Here is a 23,819-nt window from a genome sequence, read left to right on the forward strand (position 1 = left end):
TTAATCATCCACCTGAATCAATTCCCCAGGTGACCAAATGCCAGGTCAGAGTTGATAGTAGTAGTCATGATTGTGAAACAGATTTTAAGCTATAAAAAACGAACCACATTTTAAAGCAGCCAGGCCCTCCTCATGCCTAGCCAAACTGAGCCAGCCAGCTCAGCCATGGGAGAGCGGCCAGGTGAGAGAATGAGCCAAAGTGCTGCTCCTTCCTTTCAAGCCAAAGTATTACTCTTTCCTTTCTAGTTGTTTTAACTGAAAGGTATATGCATGGGGTCTGTTTTTTAAAGCGTAATTTAACTCTTGCATTTATTTCCTGCTTTCCAAGATCAACAGATGAAAATAAGGTCAGGAATCTTAATATAATGTCTGATTCTACAAACATGCTTACAAGATTATAGACTAAAGCTAAATAAATATTCCCAAAGCTCCTGCATTTGAGAGTGAAAAATGCAGACATCTTTAAAAACTATGTGATGTTTACTGCCCTCCTAGTCATCTTTTCTGGGGTATACTAGTGCAAATATAATAAATATAAATATTTATATATTTATATATAGATATTGTATTGGGGACAAACAACAACTTCCAGGGTCAAATACTAAATACTAGTATTCTCTCACAGATTGAGTGCTTATTATATTAATATTATAAAGCCTCTGGAAACTATCATAGTCAAGTTATGTTTGATTTTGTTTAATCCAGACATTTCAAACTAATTTGACTAATTCTCTATGTTTTAAAAAATTAAAACCTATTTCAGATCTTGTGGTACATCAGTGTTTCTAATAATACAGCTTATTAATAGCTGTATTAAAATGTTTATGACACCCTTGGTCTACAAATAATGTATATTTATTCATTCATTTTTGCACAAAGACTTTTTAGATAGATGCTGAAGATAAAATGGGCAGAAACACAGAGCTGGTCTTTGCTCTTGTGAAGCTAATTCTCAACTGAGTACGATGAACATTAATCAAAGACTGACACAATAAATGGCACTCACAAACTGATAAATGTTGTGAAGAGAAGTTCTTTAGTAGGTCTATGGTGGTGTGTGAGACAGGGGTGGGAGGGACTACCAGAGGAGCCTGCTGAGGAAGTTCCACCTGAGCTGAGGAATAATGCATGAGTAGGAGGAAACACTCCCTCTTCGGGATGCTGAAGGATAGTATAGGTAAGAAGTTAAATCAGAAAGGTGATGAGGGGAGGGGCAAAGAGAAGCAAGGCTGAAAAGTCCCGAGAGACTGCAGAAGTATTCACGAAGGGGACAGAAAAAGACCTTAGATAAAAGATCAACACACTGAGAATAAAGCAAAACAGAAGAAACTTCAGCGATATTTATTGATCAAATAGAATAGGGCCCAAACTCTTTTAAGCACTTAGTACCTTTATGTAACAACACTGGTTGCCATTAACTACATTTAAGTCATCAGATCATCATTTATATTTATGGTATGAGTTATTAATTTTGTAAAGAGTAAACTTTTTTCTTCTAGATCTTAAAATTTAAAAAATAATTTCAAGTAGAATATGTTTTTAATTTTTGCCTGTGAGATGAGAATTTTTGTTTGTTTGTTTGAAGTAAAGAATAGTTATAGGAGGTAATTAATAAAAACATCCCATTACAACAGTAACAGAGGGTAGAGCAAAAAAAAAGGTATAACATTCTTATATAATTGTAATCAGTAATCTTTCATCCCTTCCTTCAACTAAGTTTTTTTATTACCAAAAGCTCTACTTCTCCTTTGCAGCACTTTGCACAATTACAACAATCAATCATTCATATCTAAATATTTAATGATCATCTTTCCTCTAGACTAGAAGCTTAAGAGGATAGGACAATATCTGACTTATTCACCATGATATGCCCCACGCTAGTGACAAAGAGATCAGTCCCTCTGTAAGAATACAGCATTGCATGTCAGCAGGTCGAAGGGAAAAAAAATTAGTCTAAACAAAATGATAGATCCCAACTATTTTACTGGAAAAACACTATGACCTTTCTCAATTAATGCCATCAGCAACAACCTCCCCTCCCTTCTCAGGGTCCTGAGGTCTCCTCTCTCCTTCCCCATAGTCATGGAGCACCTTCCTCCCCTGTGGCCTGATTCTTGGGAGCAAAGGAGTCTTAAGTAATACTTCTATATAAATGCCTATAATTTTAAAATATTAAGAAATTAATGTGTAGTAAGTACCTAATTACTTCTCTCCCCTCTTCTCTTCCTTCCCCCTATATAGGATTTGTTTTTTCAATAAATGGCAGTGTTTGTTTTATTTAAAATCTTCACCTGTTGTCTTATTGTCTGTAATACTGGTCTAGTAGTTGGCACATAGGAGACACTAAATAAACTTTTATTAATTGACTAATTGTGTTATGACATACTAGGCCCTCTGCTAAGTTTCAGAGATACAAAAAGCCTAAGACATGATATTTGTCATTGAGAATTTCATTTCCCATGTGTGCAGGAAAGGAGAAGAGGGAGATAATCAATATGCAATAGGACTAGTATTGTGTTGGCAGCATATACAATGTGCAAAACTTAGAAGATTTGGGCCACATCTTGAAAGACAGGTGGGAGGTGAGAGGAAAGCTGGCCAGTCATGGAAAATGGCATTCCACACGTAGGGGACAGAGTATACAATGGCAAGGAGGCAAGGAGAAGATGATGTGTTTGGGGAACAATGTGTAGTTCTATGTAGCCAGAGAGAAAGTGACAGAAGGAATGACTGAAAATGTAGGTTGCAGCAGATCACAATATTCTTATGAGTGATGCCTGGAACAATCAGATTTATAGACTTTACAAAAGGGATGGTTTGGGTTGGTAGTAAAAGAAATGCCTCAGAGGTCATGGTGAAAGAGAAAATGAAAGAAAAAGAGAAAGATTCAGACTTCACTTTACATTTTAAATAATGTTTAATGTTAGTTTCAACAGAGCAATAGTCCCATTTTTTTTGATATGAGAATACATGGTATTTCCAAGTACAGTGTTTTAAGATCCTAGCTGGCTGAAATCAGGAGACACTGAAAATGAAACAGTACTCTTACTATGCAGATGAGAAAATGAGACTAGAACAAGTACTTGATTTTTTTCTATTGTTTTCCACTATGCAAACTCAAAGCTGTAATTCAGCCAAGTCTAATCAAAATAGAGGCACCACAAAACATAGTATCTTAACATCGTGAGCACTTCTCACGCAGGGATTGCGTGATGGGAGGAGCAGACACCAAATGCCTGCCATCCTCCCTGATGCAACGTGACAATGGTTCATTCCACAGAGGCAGCAAACATCCCACTCCACTCCATTGTCAAGGCCAAGAGTCTCGGTATTGATCACTTTGCCTTACTCCTGCGTTTCTAGATGTTCCTATTTGGCTCCTCTCTTTGAAACCCCAGAGTTCCGGGCCCCAGCTGGCACTGGGCTGAGCTTAATCACACAGATCACACATATCATGTTACACTGCCTCGAACATCCACTCCAGTGTTACTTTCTGAAGGCACCTCCTATAGGTGGGAAGTGATGGTCTTGGGCTTGTGAAACTGTTCATTTTCACATCTGGAACCAATTTTCACAAAGGAAAGGCATTCTACCAGCAAAATATCTCAAGGTTTTCAATTTAGATAGGATGCTCCTTTAAGTAAAAAAATACCTGCTATACAGCAAGTTGCAACAGAAGAATAGCTTGAGTGCAAAAGCTGACACCAACGCAGAAGCAGTGCTTTGAAAAAACACAGAGTCCAAAGATGAACCCTGAAGATGCAGACTATCATCTTCAGGAAGCAGAGGACTAAGTGTTTTCATCACCACCTCAGTGTCTCATCAAGTACTGAGTGCATGTTGCCTGAATGAAACCAAGACTATCCCTGGTTCCATCGAACTGTAAGCAGCATCAGTTGGTGGATGGCCCTTTTAAAATGCTTTTTAAAAAGTCCCAGCACCAACACCACTGCAATGATACCACACCTTTTGGTTGAAAGAGGCACATATAACTGACAGAGTGGCCATTTAGGGCCATCTATTTAGATGAGATGTACTGCATAAAATATAAAAATATGCACAAAGAAACTAATTTAAAAAATTGAAATAAAATCATATTCTGTATTTCTTTGGTGAAAAAAATCACAATGCTTTGATTATTATGGCACTTTGTTATCTTGAAGGAAAAAAATAGACTGCATTAAAGAAATCACAGAACTTCTCTCTTGCTTCCTCGTGGTCAAGTTAAAAATAAAGACATTGTGCTTAAAGCCAATGGTATTCAGTTTTCATTATAAAAGAAGGTAGAATGGGGCAGGCTACTGCATACAAAGAAGTTAGAAGAATACACCATGATTTATAGGTGGTCACAATGGTACCCAAACATCCTAATAAGTAGTGGGGCTCACGAGAAGAGACTCTCCACTAGCGGTCTGTTTATGTCCCCCAATTAACCATGAGCTTCCCTAAGCAACTAGCATGTTTGCTTAAAGATGCCAAATTTATTTGGTGTCACTGAATATTTATAATTTAAATCACCCATGCTCATATATCATGCCTACCACTATCATCAAGGCTATAAGCTCTTAGAGGAGAGGAACTATTTCTCACCTACCCTCTATAAACTACATAGTGGCTCTAATTCCATGCCCTCTCCAAAGCCTTCTGTGATATGTACTCAGCAGAAGGTATTCACCCTGTAGTATCCTGCTGTATGAGTACCAGCACGTATCCATTTATCTCAAGATTTCAGCACAGTCTCTGTCCTCTAAGTATTTCAAGATCTTCAAAAATTAAAAGAAGCTCTTTCTCACAAAACAGCAGGGATCCGCATCCTAAATAATCTAAATAATCCAGACTAAACACTAGCCATGAGTAGCTTCATATTAATCAAGGTAGATTATAGTATGGCCATTTCTTTTCTAGTGCAGTTATCTCTGACTTTAAAACACAAATGAATCGTTAGGGTTCTGAATCTCTTCTAACAAAGTAATACATCATGAGCTGAATGCTCAATATTGTGACTGTCATCAGAAAGAGTTCTATAGATATGAATTGGCCAAGTTACTCCTCTTCATTATCTCTATTAGCTAACAATGCACACATAGTTATTACATATAATAACCACACAGACATGGACATTTGAAATATTAACTTTCCCACAGACTCCAAATCTTCAGTAAACAGCTCTCAACAGTTCATTATATTTATCATATATGTCAGCACACTCCTATTAAATATGCATGAAATTAAATACAACCCATATTACAAAACTGCAACATTTTAAATATAATTTATTACCTTGTAGATACTGTAATTATAATGGCATCTATGTGCCATGCTGCTAAAATGAATGTAAATTTAACAACCTGGCTTATAACTAACCAGTAATATATAACTAATTCCACTTTAATTCAATTTTTAACATGCATTTAAGTGAAAATACTTTATAACACAAAGTACGAAGTACTTATAAAATTAATATATTTTATGACATAGGAGAATATCTGATTTAAAGTTATGTGAATAAAGGATAATTTAATTTTCTTAGACTTAGGTATGACAAATAATTCAAAATTAAAATTTATCAAAATGTTAGCATACAATTTATTGACATCTAACAAGAAAAGGTATCCTGAAAAGTATGAACTATTATGATGTCATATTTCTAATCAAATACTTTATAGGCTTTATAAATTCTACATTTATGCAAATTATTCCAACAAAGACTAGATTTGATCTGAAATAAAGCAAACATAAAACCTACTAGAAAAAAAATTAAATGAATGTGAAAAATACATCATTAACCTTGATCATGTTATTCTAAACTTTATGATTAGTATGGCCACGATTATTAACTTGAGTATAATGATGGAAATAACAGTGATAGGCACAGTTCACTTGTACAAGGGCTTACTTAACTATGTCAGGCACTATAATTAGTGCTTTACAACCATATATTGTTTAATTTTCACAATAATTCTATGAAGGAGATATTATACACATTTTACAGATGAGGGAAGTGAAGGCATACAGCTGCTTAAATGACTTGTCCAAGGACAGAGGGCTTGGCAGGAGAAGGGTCTGACTCCAAGTCTATCCTAAACACAGTCAGTGCTCAGCTCCCAGCTCTGATTTATGGCTTCCTTGTGTGGCCTTGGGTAAGTCACCTGAAGTCTCTAAGGCTCATTTCCTTTAGCTGCTAAATGCAAATAATATATGTATGCCAGAATTATTGCGAATTAAGTAAGACAGTTTATAAGAAAGTATTGTACAAGATGTGCAGCTATGTCATTGTTACATTATTGATGAGATAAAATGAAATGTTTAAAATGAAAAAACTGTTTATTGGCTCTTGGTCAGGATTTCCCAGCAGGTAAACTGAGTGGTTGTTTTACCTTGCTTAACATAGAAACTATTATATAAAGGCAAATTTGAATCAATATTTTTATTATAACCTATGAGAGAGATAAGCCCTATTAGATTAAGTTAGAAGTGAATAGTAAAACTAGAAATGTAACTTTGTAGATGGTTATCATGAAAACTGTTCACACCACCAGCTTTAAAATTTTAAAAAGCTCTTCAAACTAAGGCTTTTAAAAGTTACCTGGAGTCACTGTCAGGCTGTAACTTACTAAGACCCACATTCATATTTTGATTTGTGGCAATATTTAAATCCTTAGGCCCAGGAAGGACAGTTTTCAAAAGTCTCATCATTTGTCATTTTAGATAAGTAATATATTATCAATGGGCTTACTTTTTCAAAGGCCATTTTAGCTTAAAAATTATTTCATATGCATTATGTCAACCCAGATTAAAACAAGTATTTGAAAATTTGAGATTAGAAAACTAAAATTCACCAAGGTTAATAATAAGAAATATATATATCTATACATTGGCTCTGTGTTGTGTGTGTGTGTGAGAGAGCATGCAGATGTCTATCGTGTGATTTTATGGAAATATCTACTGGCTTCCCACTTTTCTTAATCTCTATATTGTCAATGATTTAAAGAAAGTATATATGGCCAAAAGAAAAAATAGGAACAAAGTGGTCATCTATTTCCAGTAATTTCTTTATTCACTTTCAAGGTGCTCATGTCACTAGATGAGGAATAAAGGAAACCTTCATTTGCGTAAACCTACAAATATGCCAAGTCACAATTTCAAACACCTAGATTTGATGATTTTAAAAAGTAAGAAAATTGTAAAGGTATTGAGACTCCCCAAGGCCCCACCTACCTCCTGGCCGTTCGTGTTCTCCATCACTGTGTAAAAGCATGGCAATGGGCATCCCTACATTCTTGGATCTTCCAGCCACAACCACATTTTTCCCAAATGTTTCAATTCCTTAAAACAGAGTTTGATTTAAATAATCAATAAGATGCAAATAAACATCTGAACAGCCAGCTGAAACATTCTTTAAAAGCTTCTATTTAACATTGTATTATTGTGTGGCTTATCTATAATGTGTCCACATTCATTATTTATAAATATTTCTTTTTATACTTCATGGATATGTCACTTCCTCTCTGATTATGTCCTCATGAAACAAAAGTCACAAATATTTTCAAGTTGCCATTAAATTACTTTAAATTACTTTACAGTATTGAGCTTTATATGAAGAGTTAAAAGTACAGAGATTTAAAATATATTAACTGCTAATTACAAAATAAGCAAAGTATAGCAATGTCAAGTTTAATTGACAATCACACTTTGCGCACAACTGGGATAAAATGAAGTGGGAAAAATGTATTTTCCACAAAGCTCATGCACTTTACTCCGTAGGAGAGAAGCATTAAACATAGGGACTTAAAAAGGTATAAAAGATAAAACTTGCAGATTTAACACACTTTAGTTGTTTGAGCATAGTTTCTTCATAAGTAAAAGGAAGAAGTTAGAATTGTTTTTCCCCAAATACTATCATTCTAAGAGTATAATTCTAGGATCTGCTTTCCCTTGGAAATTTTCTCTTTCGGTTGGAAAACAGCAGATTAGAAAGAAGAAGATGCTGTCAGAAGTGGAAGTGACAGTGGTGGAAGCAGGAGACTAATCAATATAAAAGGCAATATGGGGTCAATTAATGTAGAAGCAAACACCCATGAGAGCTTTATATCTGGTATTTAGAGCATAATTCACAGGTAAATGTTTGTAATTAAAAACCCAGGTCATTAGAGATTATTCAAATATGTTCAGCACCTCCTGTTTTTAAAGGTAGGGAAAAATATGATACATTTCAGAAAATGTACATCAAAATACATTGGTTTTAGTTAAAAGTAAGGAGGCAAACCTACTATTAGAAAATTCACTCCCTACAAGATGTAAGAGCAGTTACCTATAACCCCAGTTTATTTTATTTTGGATTATTCTTTTTTTTTTAATGTATTTATTGTTTTTCTATTATAGTTGTTCAACCTTTTCCCCCATAGCTCCCCCCATCCTGCCCACCCCTTCTCCCACAGTCAATCCCCACCCCATTGTCCATGTCCATTGGATTATTCTCTAACATATATAACTTTATATTTACAGATTGAAGTTTTATGGCTTATCATTTTCTTTCACTCAATAGGACTGAGGTCATTTCATCAAGGCAATGTACATATGCTTGGTTTAGCACGTAGCACCACGTCCTACAGACCACAAGTTACCAACCTGTCCTTTTAATTATTTCCCAGACAGCACCAGCAGTGGCAGGTATGAGAGTATGCTGATCAAGGCACAGTCTTCCAATATTGATAATATGAAATCCATCTACGTCTTTTTCGGGGGCAATTCCATTGCATACTGTTCGCTCATCCACATGGTCTGAAAAGTAAATAAAATTGGTCTCATTTTAAATTGTTTTTTTTTTTTTTTTTTTTTGGTGGTCTGGAAACTGAAATGTGAGGACCTACAACCAGATGACTTATGACTCAGCTTCCATAAAGGTGTAAGATCACTATTCTGTTCTTTTTCCTAACACCAAAATAATAAAACAAACTTCTCTTGACCAATGGCTGCATTTAACTGCTGCATGAGAAGAGGCAAGTACAAGGCCAGAAGTGGCTGACCTGGTGGAAAGGAAAAGTCTGTAAAATAAAACAATACCAATGAAATCTGGGAACACCCAGGTGGTAAGTCTTTGCCCCAATAAACTTGCATATTTAAATCTATGTTTTTACTATACATTTTTACAAATAGGCTTTTATTAAATGTTTCTAGAATTACAGGTTAAAGGGGATTTGTTAGTGTTAAAAATAGTCATAAGATCATTAGTGCCTAGCTTCATCCCAAAAGACAGAGCAAAAAAGCAAATATTATGCACACACACAAACATACACACACACGAGCCACTTCCCTAAAGCACTAGCACATAGAAATCCAAAGTATCATTATGATTTCCTAAATGAAAGAAAAAGAGCATAATCTGAGTAATAAACTAATCAAATGAGATATGAGACACCAATGGTATCATTTTGAAAAGTAGTAAATATAAAAATATAAAATAGGCTCTTACTACTCTATGCAAAGTAGCTTAGCTTACCTTAAATCCAACAATTAACCCACATATGTAAAATATTAAAATAGAGATATATTTGCTACATAAAATTTCTTTGTTTGTTACATGAGGCCACTCAGACATAATATTTAAGAACATTATCAAAGACTAACTTCAAATTGTTTTCAAAGACCTATGCCTTGCTCCTTAGATCTTTGGTGTTGTAAAAGTAACACTACTGCCATCTTTCTCTACATAGATTTAATTTGCCATTATTTGACTAGCAAAGTGCTTTACATATACAAAAGTAGTTAGCTGCATCACAGTCAAATAGAAATTGGGTGTTTGGAATATCTCTCCAATCAACAGTTTTTCACTTTCAAGAATTTTATTCATTCTATAATGTTCTAAAAGAGTAAAAATTCTATCTGTTTTCTCTGAAGTTAGAAGATAATTATATAGATTCTAGCAAAACTTTTTTAAAAGTACATGTTTAATTTACTATTTGAGGACAAAAACATTGTTCTTTTTTCAATCTGGATGTTGATGATTACAGTCATGGCGATAATGTTAATAATTCATTTTTCAACACCTACCACTCGCGCAGAAGATTCATGCCATGGATATTTTTTAACTGAAACCAAAGCTTTGTAAATTAAAAAAAAAAAACTTATACTTGTAATCTCCATTATTGATCTAGGGCTTAAATTAGCTCATCTCTAAGTTCAAAACTGGCTAATATATGTATGGACTAGCTATTGATTGAAAGAACTCAACAAGGGCTCTTTTCTAGATTTTGAGGGCCATCTCCTTACTTGAATTTTGCCATCGACTGGTCTGTGCTGTTTCATTCACTAAAAATAGCATTAAGTTGTAACAAATAATTCATGTCACACAATAGCTGAAATAGTAAAGAAGAAATGTATGCATCTGAAATTTGGAGGTAAGCACTAGAGATCAGTGATTATAGATCTGTCCTATTATGTACTTCTTAACCCTTGACTCAGATCACCATTTAGAACAATTTTGCCTTAAGCTAATTATGTAATAATTATTTAAAGACAGATGTGCAGGCATGCAAAAGGTGTGAGGTACAGAACACATGAAAACCGAATTCATGTACTGCTTATTTTGTCTAAAAGGAAAAGAATCTACATGAGTAGTTTAAAAATGTTTACCTTATAAAAATCAGGGAAATCAATTCATACATCATTTTTAGGTAGCCCTATGTTAATACAACAGTGGATTAAATCTCACATACTTTTTTTTTTTTTTTTTGCCTGGAGAGATGTACCTTTTAATATGTAATGTATAGTATAGTATTTCATAGCAATGGTATGAAATAGTGTATCTTACATTTAAACAGTGCTTTACAATGTTCTGTTACCATCACATCAGTTTCTCCTATGATCTTCATAGTACTGGGGACTATGACTCTGTTTTAAAGATGAAGTTCAAAGAGTTTGAGACTCGGTCGCTATCAAGCCACTACTAAGAGGAGGATCTAGAATTCAAATCCACATCTTTTTGCCCTAAAACTAGTTTTTCCTTATGTATTATATAGAAACCATCAACATTAAGCATCTTAAATACTGCTTAACATTTAAAATTAAAGATCCCTCCATCCCTTCTAATCAAGACATTTGACGATTCTAAAATATTCCAAGGAATGTAATGTAATGTTTTTTCTAGGCCTCCAAATATAACACTATTACTAGATAAATTAATATGTGTCTAAACACATGTATCACACATTTAATAACCAATTCCACCTCTTGTCATAAGAGTAAGAGAAATAAATCCATTACATGCTTTTGACTGACTGCTACCGAAAGTCCCCCTGATGTCTTACCCCTGGGGCTCATGACTTGAAGAGAAGAAATAACCACGAGATTCAATAGCATCAATTTTTTTTCTCAATGGTTACAAGACATTTTTGATTCATAATGTGTTGGTGAACAGCTAACCACTTAATATCCTACCCAAATGAATAAGAAAACTGGCATTACTCACTTTCTAATGTGTGTTGTCCCCTTCTATTTAAGATCATGAGAAGTCATTAAGTAATGCCAGAAAAAAGTCATCAAATTAAATTCATAACACTGCAATTGGAAAGCCCAGGGAATGTCTTGAGGAACACCACTTTAGAACTGTAATTTATTTATAATATGTTTAATTGCCTTTGGACAAGGCACAGAAAAAAAGGACAAAATAAATTGCTAGCTTATTTTCCACCCATGGATTTTTACATTACTTCTTACAAGCACTACCTCTTCACACCTCCCTAACTCCTGTTGGATAAGTGAAAGATCATTAGCATAGTAAAAAAAATATTCTTTAGCTTGATTATATCTCTTTCCCATAGTTTCCTCTCCTCAAGTGCTCCATCCTTTTCCAGGCAACATCATCACACATTTTTCACTCTAGTCACACCAAACCGTGTCCCACCCCCAAGCTCTTAGCATTAATTTTTATATTTCTGTACTGTTGTTCAGGATTATTTTCCTATCACTAATTTCTTCCTCCCTGTCCATTCACACCCAATTTACTCTTCAATACATTGACCCATTGCTACCCGTTCACGCATCACAGACTGAAATACTTTTTTTTCTCCTTGCTGTCCCATAGAACTGCTATTAAAAGTTCTTAGCACATTAGTTCAGTTAGGCCTGCGAGCTAAGTGTCGCTGGTTCGATCTTCCAGTCAGGGTACATCAGAGAAGGAAAACTCTGACTCCAAAAAACCTCCGCTGCCTTGCGGCATACCTCTTCAGGGGAAAGGCTAAGGGAGTAAACCCCGACAGAAAATCTGGAGCCGGAGTCCCTAAGGCGGTTTGACGTTGTAGTCAACACCGGCAACTCCTGCGGCGCACCTGAAGCCAAGCTGTATTGACTCCGTCTTTCCCTTGGACCCTTCAGCTGCGAAGAGAGGGGGGGTCTGCTGCATGGGCAACAGCAGACCCTCCATATCACCCTGCCCAGGCTCTGTAGCTTCAGCGTCATCGCAAGATGTCGATTCAACACGGGAGGAGACAGATACGATGTCACTCCCGAGTCGGACTGCACAGCCATTCTCGGCGGTGCAGATAGACTCTTAAGAAGCTACACCATCGTCTCTCGAGACGGACGGCTGCCGACGACGACGGAGTTCAGTTAGTTGATAACATTAGTTATTTAATTATATCTTTCACTCATGAGTGTGAGCATTTAGGGCACAGACTTGTCTTATTAAACTGATTCACCCATAGCTTCCTCCATTTATCTCAGTTGATGGCAATTCCATCCTTTTGTGCCGCTTCCCAGAAAACCTGGAGTCACTCTGAACTCCTCGCTTTCTTTCATATCCAACATCTAATGCACTGGAAAATCTGTTGGCTCTTCATAGCATATCTGCCATGTCACTACTCTCAATACAGCCCTTTGATACCACTCTGTTTGAGGCCATTTTCTCTCCTGTGAACAGCACCCTAATTATTTCCCAGCTTCGACACTTTCATCCATTCAATCTATTCACAAAATAGCAGGTGTTATATTTCTGAAATGCATGTCTGATCATACCACTCTTCTCAAAACCCTGCTCTTCTTACTGTTCCTCTAACATATCAGGCTTTTCCCACCTTGGCTATCTCTTTTCTGCCTGCCTGGAGCCTTAAAAAAAAAATCTGTCACTTAGGATAAACCCCTCTCTTCTTTCAAGTCTTTGCTTAAATTCCATATTCCTTATAAGGACTATTTTGAACACATTGTTTAAAAATGTAAGTTCCATATGTGATAATGTTGAAGTTATTTCCACTGGACTTCAAAAAACAAAAAACAACTGTAAACATTAGAAAATTATATTAAAAACAGTTATCTGAGAACACTGGAGAGTCACTAGAAGTAGACGGCTTTGGAGGAGAGTGGACATCTGAGAGAAAGGCATGTCACTGAAAGATTCCCATCTGGGAGGCTTTTCCAGACACTGGACAGCTGGAATTTGGATAGAAACCTGCAGTCTTACTTGCATAAAGAATCAAAGGACAAAGTTTGGCGCTGCTATAGCAGTTGGAAATTAAAGAAATATATCCAGAAAAGAAGAGAGCCACAGGAGGGAGACTGTGTCTACAAATTCTTCCCAAACCTCGGACTGACCCCTGGACAACACCAGAGGCAAACCTCAAGAAGCCCATCCAAGGCCAAGAGAACAAAACAGCCTGCAGCTGTGGCTCACCAAGACAAAAGCAAAGCTTGAAGTCCTCAATATGAAAGGCACATACAAAAAATTTACAGCTAACATTGTATCTAATAATGAAATACTTAACCTTTCCCTCAAGATTGAAAGTAAGCAAGGGTGGCCATTCCCACCATTTCTATTCAATGTTTTAATGGAGGTCCTAACTGGTATAATAAGATAAGGAAAAGAAAAATAGGCCTAAAATTCAGAAAGCAAGATGTAAAACTCTCTAGTCACAGATGGCATGATTGTTTATGCACAATATCTTAAAGACTCACAAAACAAAAGAATAAAATGAATTGAGCAAGATCACAGAGTATAAAGTCAATATATAAAGAAATTAATTGTATTTTTGTATACAAGCAGCAACTACTAGCAAATTAAATTTAAAAACTTTATTTACAAAAGCATTCAAAGCCTAAAACACTTAGGAGTAAATTTTAAATTTTTGAAGATGACCTCTATAATGAAAACTATAAAACATTGCTGGATATTAATTCTTCCAAATTGATCTTTAGATTTAATGTAATTTGTACATAATCCTATGAGGTCTTTTGGTAGAAGGTGACAAATTGATTCTAAAATTTATATGTCAATGCAAAGGACTTAGAATATCCAAAGAAATTTTGAAAACAAGGAAATTCTCTTAATTGATAAAATATTATGTATTTTGATAAGAATTTTAGTTACACTGGAGTTACTATTTTTCAAAATATATAGATGAAGTACACTTAAGATGCGTGCATTTCAATGTATGTAAATGTCACATGAAAACATAGATACTGAAAATAATGATATGCACAATGAAGTTTTAGGGGTACATTAAGTGTTTTCCCCATTTAATGCTTCAAAAATAGGATGAATTGATAGATGAATAAATGGATAGATGTGATAAAGCAAATAAGGCAATGTGTTAAAATTATAGAATCTAGATTCAGGGCATATGGACCTTCACTGTACCATTCTTTGAACTTTTCTGTATGTTCAAACTTGTCATAATAAAATATTGAAGGGATATCAAAAATACAACCTGTTACCAAATATCTTGATCCTCTTTACCTTAATCTAATTTTTTCCCATAGCATATCAACTTCTAATAAATATAATTATTTATCATGTTTACTTTCTTCATCTGTCTCTCCTGCTACTCTACAAAAGAAGACATTTCAATTTTTCTCACTGATGTTTGCCTACCACACATAGACATTTATTAAATAAATGACTACTATTACCCCTGGTCTCGTCGTCGTCGTCGTCGGCAGCCGTCCGTCTCGAGAGACGATGGCGTAGCTTCCTGAGAGTCTATCTGCACCGCCGAGAATGGCTGTGCAGTCCGATTCGGGAGTGACAATCCCTGCCGCACTTGGTACAGGTGAAGGCAGATGGCTGTTGTTGCTGCTGCTGACGCTGCTTCCGCCTCGATCTTTTCTGGACCGCCTCCTCGTTGCGCGCAGCCTCCGCGCCTGACGTACCTTGCCTGACCGCGAGCCTCCAGGCTAGGCGATCTTCTGCTTGAACTTCCCATGTGTTGAGATTGATGGAGCATTGTGTCATGTCCTTTTTGCAGATGTCTTTGAACCGCAGTTTTGGGCGCCCTGTCATCCTCTTGCCTTCTGCTAGCTCGCCGTAGAGGAGGTCTTTGGGGATACGGCCTGCATCCATTCTTTTGACATGGCCGAGCCACCTGAGGCGTCTCTCGCTAAGAACTGCATGCAAACTGCTCATATTGGCTCGCTTCAGCACCTCGGTGTTGGGGACCTTATCCTGCCAGGCGACATGCAGGACGCGTCGCAGGCACCTCATGTGGAAGCTGTTGAGTTTCCTTTCGTGCCTTGCGTAGGTGGTCCACGTCTCGCTGCCATAGAGGAGAGTGCTGAGTACGCAGGCTTGGTAGATGCGCAGTCTGGTTTTCTCAGTGAGGCTGGAATTGTTCCACGCTCGCCGGTTCAGTCTGGCCATAACTGTGGCTGCCCTGGCGATTCTCCGGTTGACCTCCAAGTCGACTGACAGAGAGCTCGAGATGGTGGACCCGAGGTAAGTGAAGTCGTTGACAACCTCCAGGGTGTATCCGTCGATGGTGATGCATGGGGGAGTCCCCGTGCCTTGAGCCATGACATTCGTCTTCGTCAGGCTGATGGCTAGTCCGAACTCCTTGCATGCGTGGGAAAGGCAAGTGACTAGCTGCTGGAGTCCCTCTTCGGAGTGTGATGTCAAAGCTGCGTCGTCGGCGAAGAGCATCTCACGGATGAGCACCTCTTTGACTTTGGTCTTGGCTCGTAGACGGGCCAGGTTGTAGAGCTTGCCATCGGATCTGGTGTGAATGAAGACACCCTCGCTGCAGTCCTTAAAGGCGTATTGGAGGAGCATGGAGAAGAAGATTCCGAACAGCGTAGGCGCGAGGACGCAGCCCTGCTTTACTCCGCTGCTGACTGGGAAGGCCTCAGAGGTTGCGCCGTTGTAGGACACCGTGCTGTGCATGTTGTCGTGAAAGGACATGACCACAGCAAGCAGATGTGGTGGACAGCCAATCTTCCGTAGCAAGCTGAAGAGTCCGCTTCGACTGACCAGATCAAACGCCTTCGTGAGGTCAATAAAGGCGAGGTAGAGTGGTTTATGCTGCTCGTGACACTTCTCCTGCAGCTGGCGTAGGGAGAAGATCATGTCCACTGTTGATCGGCCAGCTCTGAAGCCACACTGGGACTCTGGGTAGACGCGGGAAGCAAGGGTCTGCAGGCGGGCAAGAGCGACCCGGGCGAATACTTTGCCGACGACGCTGAGGAGAGAGATGCCCCGGTAGTTGTTGCAGTCGCTGCGGTCTCCTTTGTTCTTGTACATGGTGATAATGTTGGCGTCTCTCATATCCTGGGGGATGTAACCCTCCTTCCAGCAGAGACAGAGTAGATGGTGGAGCGGCTGTAGCAGGACTGGTTTCCCGCTCTTTAGGATTTCTGGAGGGATTCCGTCGCTTCCTGGTGCTTTCCCGCAAGCAAGGCGGTCGATGGCTTTGCCGAGCTCTGCCGCAGTAGGTGGGGTGTCTAGCTCCTCCATGACTGGTAGGTCTGGGATGGCTTTAAGAGCAGTGTCTGTTACGGTGTTCTTCGTTGCGTACAGCTCGAGGTAGTGCTCGGTCCATCGCCGCATTTGCTGTTCCTGGTCAGTGATGACCTCACCTGTCTTGGACTTAAGGGGGGCGATCTTGGAGGGGATTGGGCCTGTTGCCTTCTTGATACCCTCATACATTCCTCGTGCGTTGCCTATATCGGCGGCTTCCTGAATGCTTCTGCACAGGTTTAGCCAATAGGTGTTGGCACAGTGGCGGGCGGTCTTCTGGACTTTGTTCCTGGCAGCCCGTAGAGCTTGAAGTGTACTGGGAGTGGGCGTGACCTTGTAAGCCAGTAGGGCCTTCCTCTTAGCCTCGATCACGGGTTCCATTTCTTCCCAGTGAGCCTCGTACCAGTCAGCGTTCTTCCGCTCTTTCTTCCCGTAAGCAATAATGGCGGAGTTGTATATGGCGTCGCGGAGACGTGGCCAATTGGATTCGATAATGTCATCTGCCGCCACTCCCTCGCCGAGTGCATCTTCCATCTTGTTGATGAATTGCTGGGTCTTAACTGGGTTGCTGGCACAACTGGTGTTGATGCGTGGGCGACCCTTCATCTTGGAGTGGTGCAACCTCTTCGGCATTATGCGCACCTTGCTTACCACCAGGGCATGGTCCGTGTCGCAGTCTGCACTGTGGTAGCTGCGGGTGAGGAGGGTGCTGCCAATATCCGTTCTTCTGGTGATGACGAGGTCAAGCTGGTGCCAATGGCGGGAGCGGGGATGCCTCCATGACACCTGGTGGATCTCTTTGCACTTGAAGAATGTGTTTGTCACGCACAGGCCGTGGTGACACAAAAGCTCAAGCAGTCGCTGACCATTCTCATTGATCTTTCCTCTCCCAAAGTTTCCAAGGCAGGTGGGCCAGGCCATGTGGTCGGCTCCTACTCTTGCGTTGAAGTCTCCAAGGAGATAGAGAGCATTACTTCTGGGAATCTTGGATAACGCTTCGTCCAGTGCATGGTAGAACTGTTCTTTCTCTTCGGTGGTGGCGCAGAGGGTTGGGGCATACGCGCTAAGAATGCTGACTGGGCCGAAAGTTGTTGACAATCGGAGGGTAAGTAATCTCTCTGTGCCTCCTGTGGGTGGCTCTATGGAGTTAACAAGCGTGTTCTTCACAGCGAACCGAACACCGTGCTGTCTTGGTTGGTCCGGAGACTTCCCTTGCCAGTAGAAGGTGTAGTTGGTTTCTCTGATGGTTCCGTTGTCGGCCAACCGGGTCTCCTGTAGAGCCGCAATGTCGATGTTTAGTCGTGCCAGTTCCCTATCGATGACAGCGGTTTTCCTGGCACCCTTGATCCACGGAAGGTCTGCAGTAAGTCCGGGGCACATGGTCCTGATGTTCCAGCTAGCGAGGCGAAGAGCCGGAGGCTTCTTTCTTGTTGTTTGCTTGGAATTAACTGGTGCGGGTGTTTTGTGGCCCACTTTTCGAGAGGCGCCTCTCTGATCCCCACGCACCCAGTGGGGCAGGCGAGCCATGGCGAGACGGTAGCTGTCCAGTGAGGTGCGATGACCTCTCCCACCGTCAGAGGAGACCCCTGGCGCTCGTTTCCTTCGCCAATCGGATGAGCTTATAACCGGTATCTGTCTCCTCCCGTGTTGAGTCGACATCTTGCGATGACGCTGGAGTGTCCTCTCCAGTGAAACTGAAGCTACAGAGCCTGGGCAGGGTGATATGGAGGGTCTGCTGTTGCCCATGCAGCAGACCCCCCCTCTCTTCGCAGCTGAAGGGTCCAAGGGAAAGACAAAGTCAATACAGCTTGGCTTCAGGTGCGCCGCAGGAGTTGCCGGTGTTGACTACAATGTCAAACCGCCTTAGGGACTCCGGCTCCGGATTTTCTGTCGGGGTTTACTCCCTTAGCCTTTCCCCTGAAGAGGTATGCCGCAAGGCAGCGGAGGTTTTTTGGAGTCAGAGTTTTCCTTCTCTGATTTTAGAGATGTCCTTCCTGGTCTATGTATAAAGAAACTGAGACAAAAGTAGTGGACAATAAGTGGACAACTGAGGACAATTAGAACAGGCTGCCACAAGGAAAATATGTCTAAGTGTTCTATAACTTCTGACTTCTATCTTTTAAAAACACAATAAAAAACCAAAGGTGACTTTCATTAAAAATCTTAACTTGTCAATATGTTTGGATCTCTATTATTAGCTATCTGGGCCTTTTACATCCTCTGATATAAATTTAATATAAAAGATTCATGTTTTTTTTTCATTTATTACTTCCCTTCAGACTTGAGAAATCAGAAATTTCAAGCAGAACTTTATCCTAATAAACATGAATAAAAGGCCCTTAAAAATTTACTCTTTATTCACTCCATAAATACTTATTGAGTGTCTACCACGTGCCTAGTACAGTTTTAGGTGTTTAGGATTCATAAGTAAACCAGATAAGATAAAATTCTTACCTTGTGAGATAAATGAAATAAATGTTGGCCTAATCAAATAATTTAGCTATGGCCTCTTAATGAGCTAATTATTTTTAGGAGTAAATGAGAGATACTTTTAGAAGCTGTGTACACTCTCCTCAAGTCAATAAATAATGTTGGAGTTGCACCCTAGGAGTTCTACATCAAGGTTTCAAGACAGAAAATATTTACCGGGTGCATACCACTTGCCCAATATCATTAGAGATTTGTTTCATCATCAAGGAGTGAGGGGATGAAAAAGGAATGGGAAGTGACCATGATCTCACTGTGCCTCTCCACCCCCATATTCGAGAATACAGTAGAGCTTGGAGGCGGAGTGGGAAATACTCTCCAGGCCAGAAAGGGGTGGATCTGGCTCTCCACCCTTCCTTAGCCTCTTTCTCCTATAGCCATAAAAACTGCAACAACTGCAACAATGTCGCAGGCAGGCTTACTTCACAGTCTGTAAAAAAATAATTAATGGAGTTGGAACATACACCTCATGCAAAGGCTACTACCTCTGCCCTGCATGTGTCTCTTGAGTGATCTGAAAAGTACATGGAGATCCAAAAATTGCCTCATTCTTCAGAAGTGGTATTGAAAACATCTTGGTTTGTTAAGTCCTCAGTTTCCTAGGCACTATACAAAGTAATTTCCATCAAATATATATTACAGCACTTGATCAGTGTATATTTTACAGAGGAAAACACTCAGAGAAGTGAGCATGTCTATTCTAATAAGCTTATTTTACACACAAGGGAAAAGAAGAAATACTGTGTTTGGGGGATCTTGCTTGCAAACTTCTCAAGAACAGCAAATCTCAAATTGTTTTCTAACTACCACTTCCCCCTAGTGCCTAACACAGAATTATATATTGATTGAATTCGAGGTAAATATTTGTTGAATTTGATAAATGAATGAAGAAGGTCACAAAGCAATCATATAAATACATCTCTTAAAAGACTTCCTACAAAGAAATATCCAGATGTTTAAAAGAGCCTTTTGATTTGGACCCAAGTTGAATACACTAAAAAACAAGATTAGGTTATCATGGTAAAAGGAAAAGAAAAAGATGAAAAATAAAAGAAGTAACTTCTGTTGTTCAAGAATCCCAGATTTTAAATATACTTTGAGAAGTAAATGATCTCAAGTTACATGATATAACCTGTTTGTGATAGCAACTACTCCAAAATATGTGACTACATAAAAAACTCTGAGGATGAATTCTACCGGGATTTGAGTGGAGAGAGACATAGTGGGTATGGAGACCAACTAATCCCACTAATGTGTAAATTATATCTCAGTGACTTACTCAGCTTCCAGTATAAACCATTAACATTTTTTAAAATCATTGCTTTCTCAATGTTGCCATCATGTGGTTAACATTTTCCACATACAGGAGAATCAATTTTCATTTTGTTCCCCTTGCTCATAAATTCTTTGATTAAAATGTTACTTACGAGACATTTTTTTAATTGGATGGATGGTATTGTGGGGATGACTGTTTTATGTGGATAGTCAAATCTTGTCTGAAAGGATTTGAAATAAAGTATCTGTTCAAAATCTGGCTTTCCTCTTTGATTAAACTTCAAATGCATAAAATGGTTGAATCATAATTTATGGCTTGTGACACAATCTCAATATTAATTCAAGTACATACAATTATAAATAATTAGTTATTTTCCATAAGTTAGGCATATGCAAATCCACCACCCCAAACGAAAGTTATGGCTTTGACAATAACCTACATTTAATCATATAACCCACCCATTAACCCATCCCCTTTTCTGCTCCAACATGATCTAAATTTTATCCTGAACCCTGTGTTTATCATTTCCATGTCTCCCTTTTTATACAGTTTTATTCCATTTTTTGTTTTCCAGAAATTCATCAAAATTACCATCTAATTGCTCGTATCTGTTCATGGCTCCTGTAATTTCTCTTTCAGGTAAGTAGATCTTGATTATGACTCTGGATTTGATTCTCTCCCTCCAGATTTTGGAATGGTGGTTTGTCCTGCAACATCAGTTCTCTTATGGGTCAGGAAAAATATTAATTTTCAATTTGCTTAGGTTTTTCTTGTTGTAAGGACAAGAGGGTTTATATTAATCTGGTAGGAGTCAAGTTTTGTTTAATCGGGCTGTTTTTATTTTCTTATATTGATTTTTAAGAGCTCTTTGTATATTCTGTATATACATGTTATCAGATATATGCTTTGCAAATATTTTCTTCCAGTCTGTCTTATCTTTTCATTTTTTAACAGTATTTTTTAAATTATTTTATTCTATTATTGTTCGATTATAGTTGTCCCCATTTTTCTCCCATTGCTCTCCCCTGCCTGCCCTCAGCTCCTACAGTCAATCCTCATCCTGTTGTCCATGTCCATGGGTCCTTTATACTTGATCCTTGACTAGACCTTTCCTCTTCTTTCCCCCATTATCTCCCTCTCTCCTCTCCTCTGGTCACTGTCAGTTTGCTCCTTATATCCATGTCTCTGGTTCCATTTTGCTGATTTGTTTGATTTGTTCATTAGGTTCCTCTTATAGGTGAGACCATATGGTATTTGTCTTTCACAGTATCTTTTTTTTTTTTTTTTTGGATCAAGTGTGTTTTATTAATTTGAATAGGACCAAAGAACCAGCATCATGCCAACCTTTGTCTTTAGTTGGCATCTCATGCGAGAGAGTTTTCTGCTCTCTTAACTGTTCCAGTAACATTGGTAGGTAGTAGCTATTTTTTTTTTTTAAGTATATTTTATTGATTATGTTGTTACAGTAGTTCCAATTTTTTCCCCTTTACTCCCCTCCACCCAGTATCTCCCTCCCCCAGCATCCCCCCCCAAGTCCATACCCATGGTTCGTAAAAAATAACTATCCCTCCCTCTCAGATATTAAGACCCTTTGTAATCTTGTAAAGGACAATGGGCGAAGGTCTCAAGCTCCTCTAGCTGCTTCAAGCTGGACATGGTCGTCGTCCTACCTACCCTTGGGTCCAGAAATCCCTAATAACAGTGGGGGTGTGGAGGGGAGGGTGGCCTTCCCACATGGGGAAGGATTGTGCAGACTCCAGGTCAGTTGGCTGTCTCCGGACAACGGCGTGCTTGGTTTAGCAGGCTGGCATCCTTGTTGTGTTCTGGGGGCAACAGATTTGGCAAAAAGGGTTAAAAAGCATCATTCAATCCATAACTACTAGGTGGCAAAAGGCAGGGATTAATTTTTCAATGTTTCACATTAGGAGGAAAAAAAAAAAAAAAAAAAAAAGGGCTTCTTTGGAGGAAGGTGTGCTAGGCACATCTCTCCTGTCCAAAACCCTTTTGCCCATTTTATTTAGTTTGGGCTGAGGGAAATAGTTTATGTTTCCCCCCTCTCAGACCTCTGGGCCCTTTCTGTCCAAGCCATTAGGATAGAAAAGAGAATTCAGTTTTAAAGTGAAGCCCACAGACCACCCCATTCTTCACCAACTCAGCCATTTAGTTCAGCCAAACTGTTGAGTCTCCGGAGGCAGCGCTGCAGAGAGGATTAAGTGAGGCTTATGCGTACAGACAATCACTCAGGTAATGCGGTCATAGGCTTATGCCCTTTGAAAACAGAAAACACATGTTAATTTATGTAACATAACCAACAAAAAAGTCTCTAAATCTGTAAGACTGTCTTATTGGGAAGACATACAGTTGCAAGGCACTTGACATTCTACTTGCCTGCAACTTGAATCTCTTTGGTGATATCACAGATATGGTTTAATTTTCAAGTGAAACCATTTTTTAAATGAGAAGAAACTTTAAAGACGGTTAGCTGCCCTACTTTACAGTCTGCCACTGATCATTGTGATTTTCCTTGAATACTGATTTTTCTCCCTAAGATTACTCTCCTTGTCTTTAAAGGGACTACATTAAGTCCATTTTTAATTTATCCTGTTCATTTGCATAAGCATAACAAGAGCAGCAAATGATCACTTATGATCTTTAGTTCTGTTTTGCTGGAACTTACCCAAGGAACATTTAGGGTGGCCCTCAGTCTGCTCTTCAGTGCACAGAAGCTGGGCCACATACCTGGCATTCATCTTTGCCTGTACACACCTGTCCTTTCCAAGTCTTTCTGGTTTTCCATTGTGCCTTAAGGTCCCTTCTAGCCATCTTTCAGGAAAACAACCTTCGTTCCTTCCCTGGAGAGATTGCTGTGGACCGCACAACCAACCATGGCAGCAGGCCTTTTATTTCGCGGGCTTTTATTACCTTTGAAAGTCATTCCCAGTTCCTTAGGGCTTTTTGGTAACAACATGAGCCCAAGCATGTCTCCTTTAGGCTTGACATTCCAGTCAAAGGCTTGTTCAGAAAAAGGAACCTCTATTAACAACTGGTCTTATTAGGTCTATGCAAAGAAACTTAAGTCATTACTTACTTGTTTAGAATGCCAAACTCTGGAGAGATCAAATAGGGAGAAAAATATACAACGTGAAGGAAAATCTTTGTCCTAATATTCACTGAACTGGCATTTCCATTCTTCATATTTTCATTTTCCCCCACTAAAAAAAATTTTTTTGTTTGTTTTTCCATTACAGTTGTCTCACTTTTTTTTTTTTCCCCTCTTGCTTCCCTGTATCCTGCCCCTCCCTTCCCCCACATTCAGTCCCCACTCAGTTGCCCATGTCT

General features: G+C 38.9%; 1 protein-coding gene across 1 annotated transcript in view; it reads right to left on the reverse strand.

Annotated features, from left to right (window-relative positions):
- MTHFD2L (methylenetetrahydrofolate dehydrogenase (NADP+ dependent) 2 like) overlaps window positions 1-23,819 on the reverse strand; it is a 109,678-nt gene that overhangs the window by 60,474 nt on the left and 25,385 nt on the right. Inside the window, exons 4-5 of the mRNA XM_090266762.1 lie at window positions 8,629-8,781; window positions 7,219-7,326 (exon numbers count right to left, since the gene is read on the reverse strand). Coding sequence (XP_090122888.1) covers window positions 7,219-7,326; window positions 8,629-8,781 — 261 coding nt within the window. The remainder of the gene's footprint in view (window positions 1-7,218; window positions 7,327-8,628; window positions 8,782-23,819) is intronic.

This window comes from Furipterus horrens, unplaced genomic scaffold (assembly GCF_987537825.1).
Source record: "Furipterus horrens unplaced genomic scaffold, mFurHor1.1.pri manual_scaffold_2, whole genome shotgun sequence".
NCBI lineage: Eukaryota > Metazoa > Chordata > Mammalia > Chiroptera > Furipteridae > Furipterus > Furipterus horrens.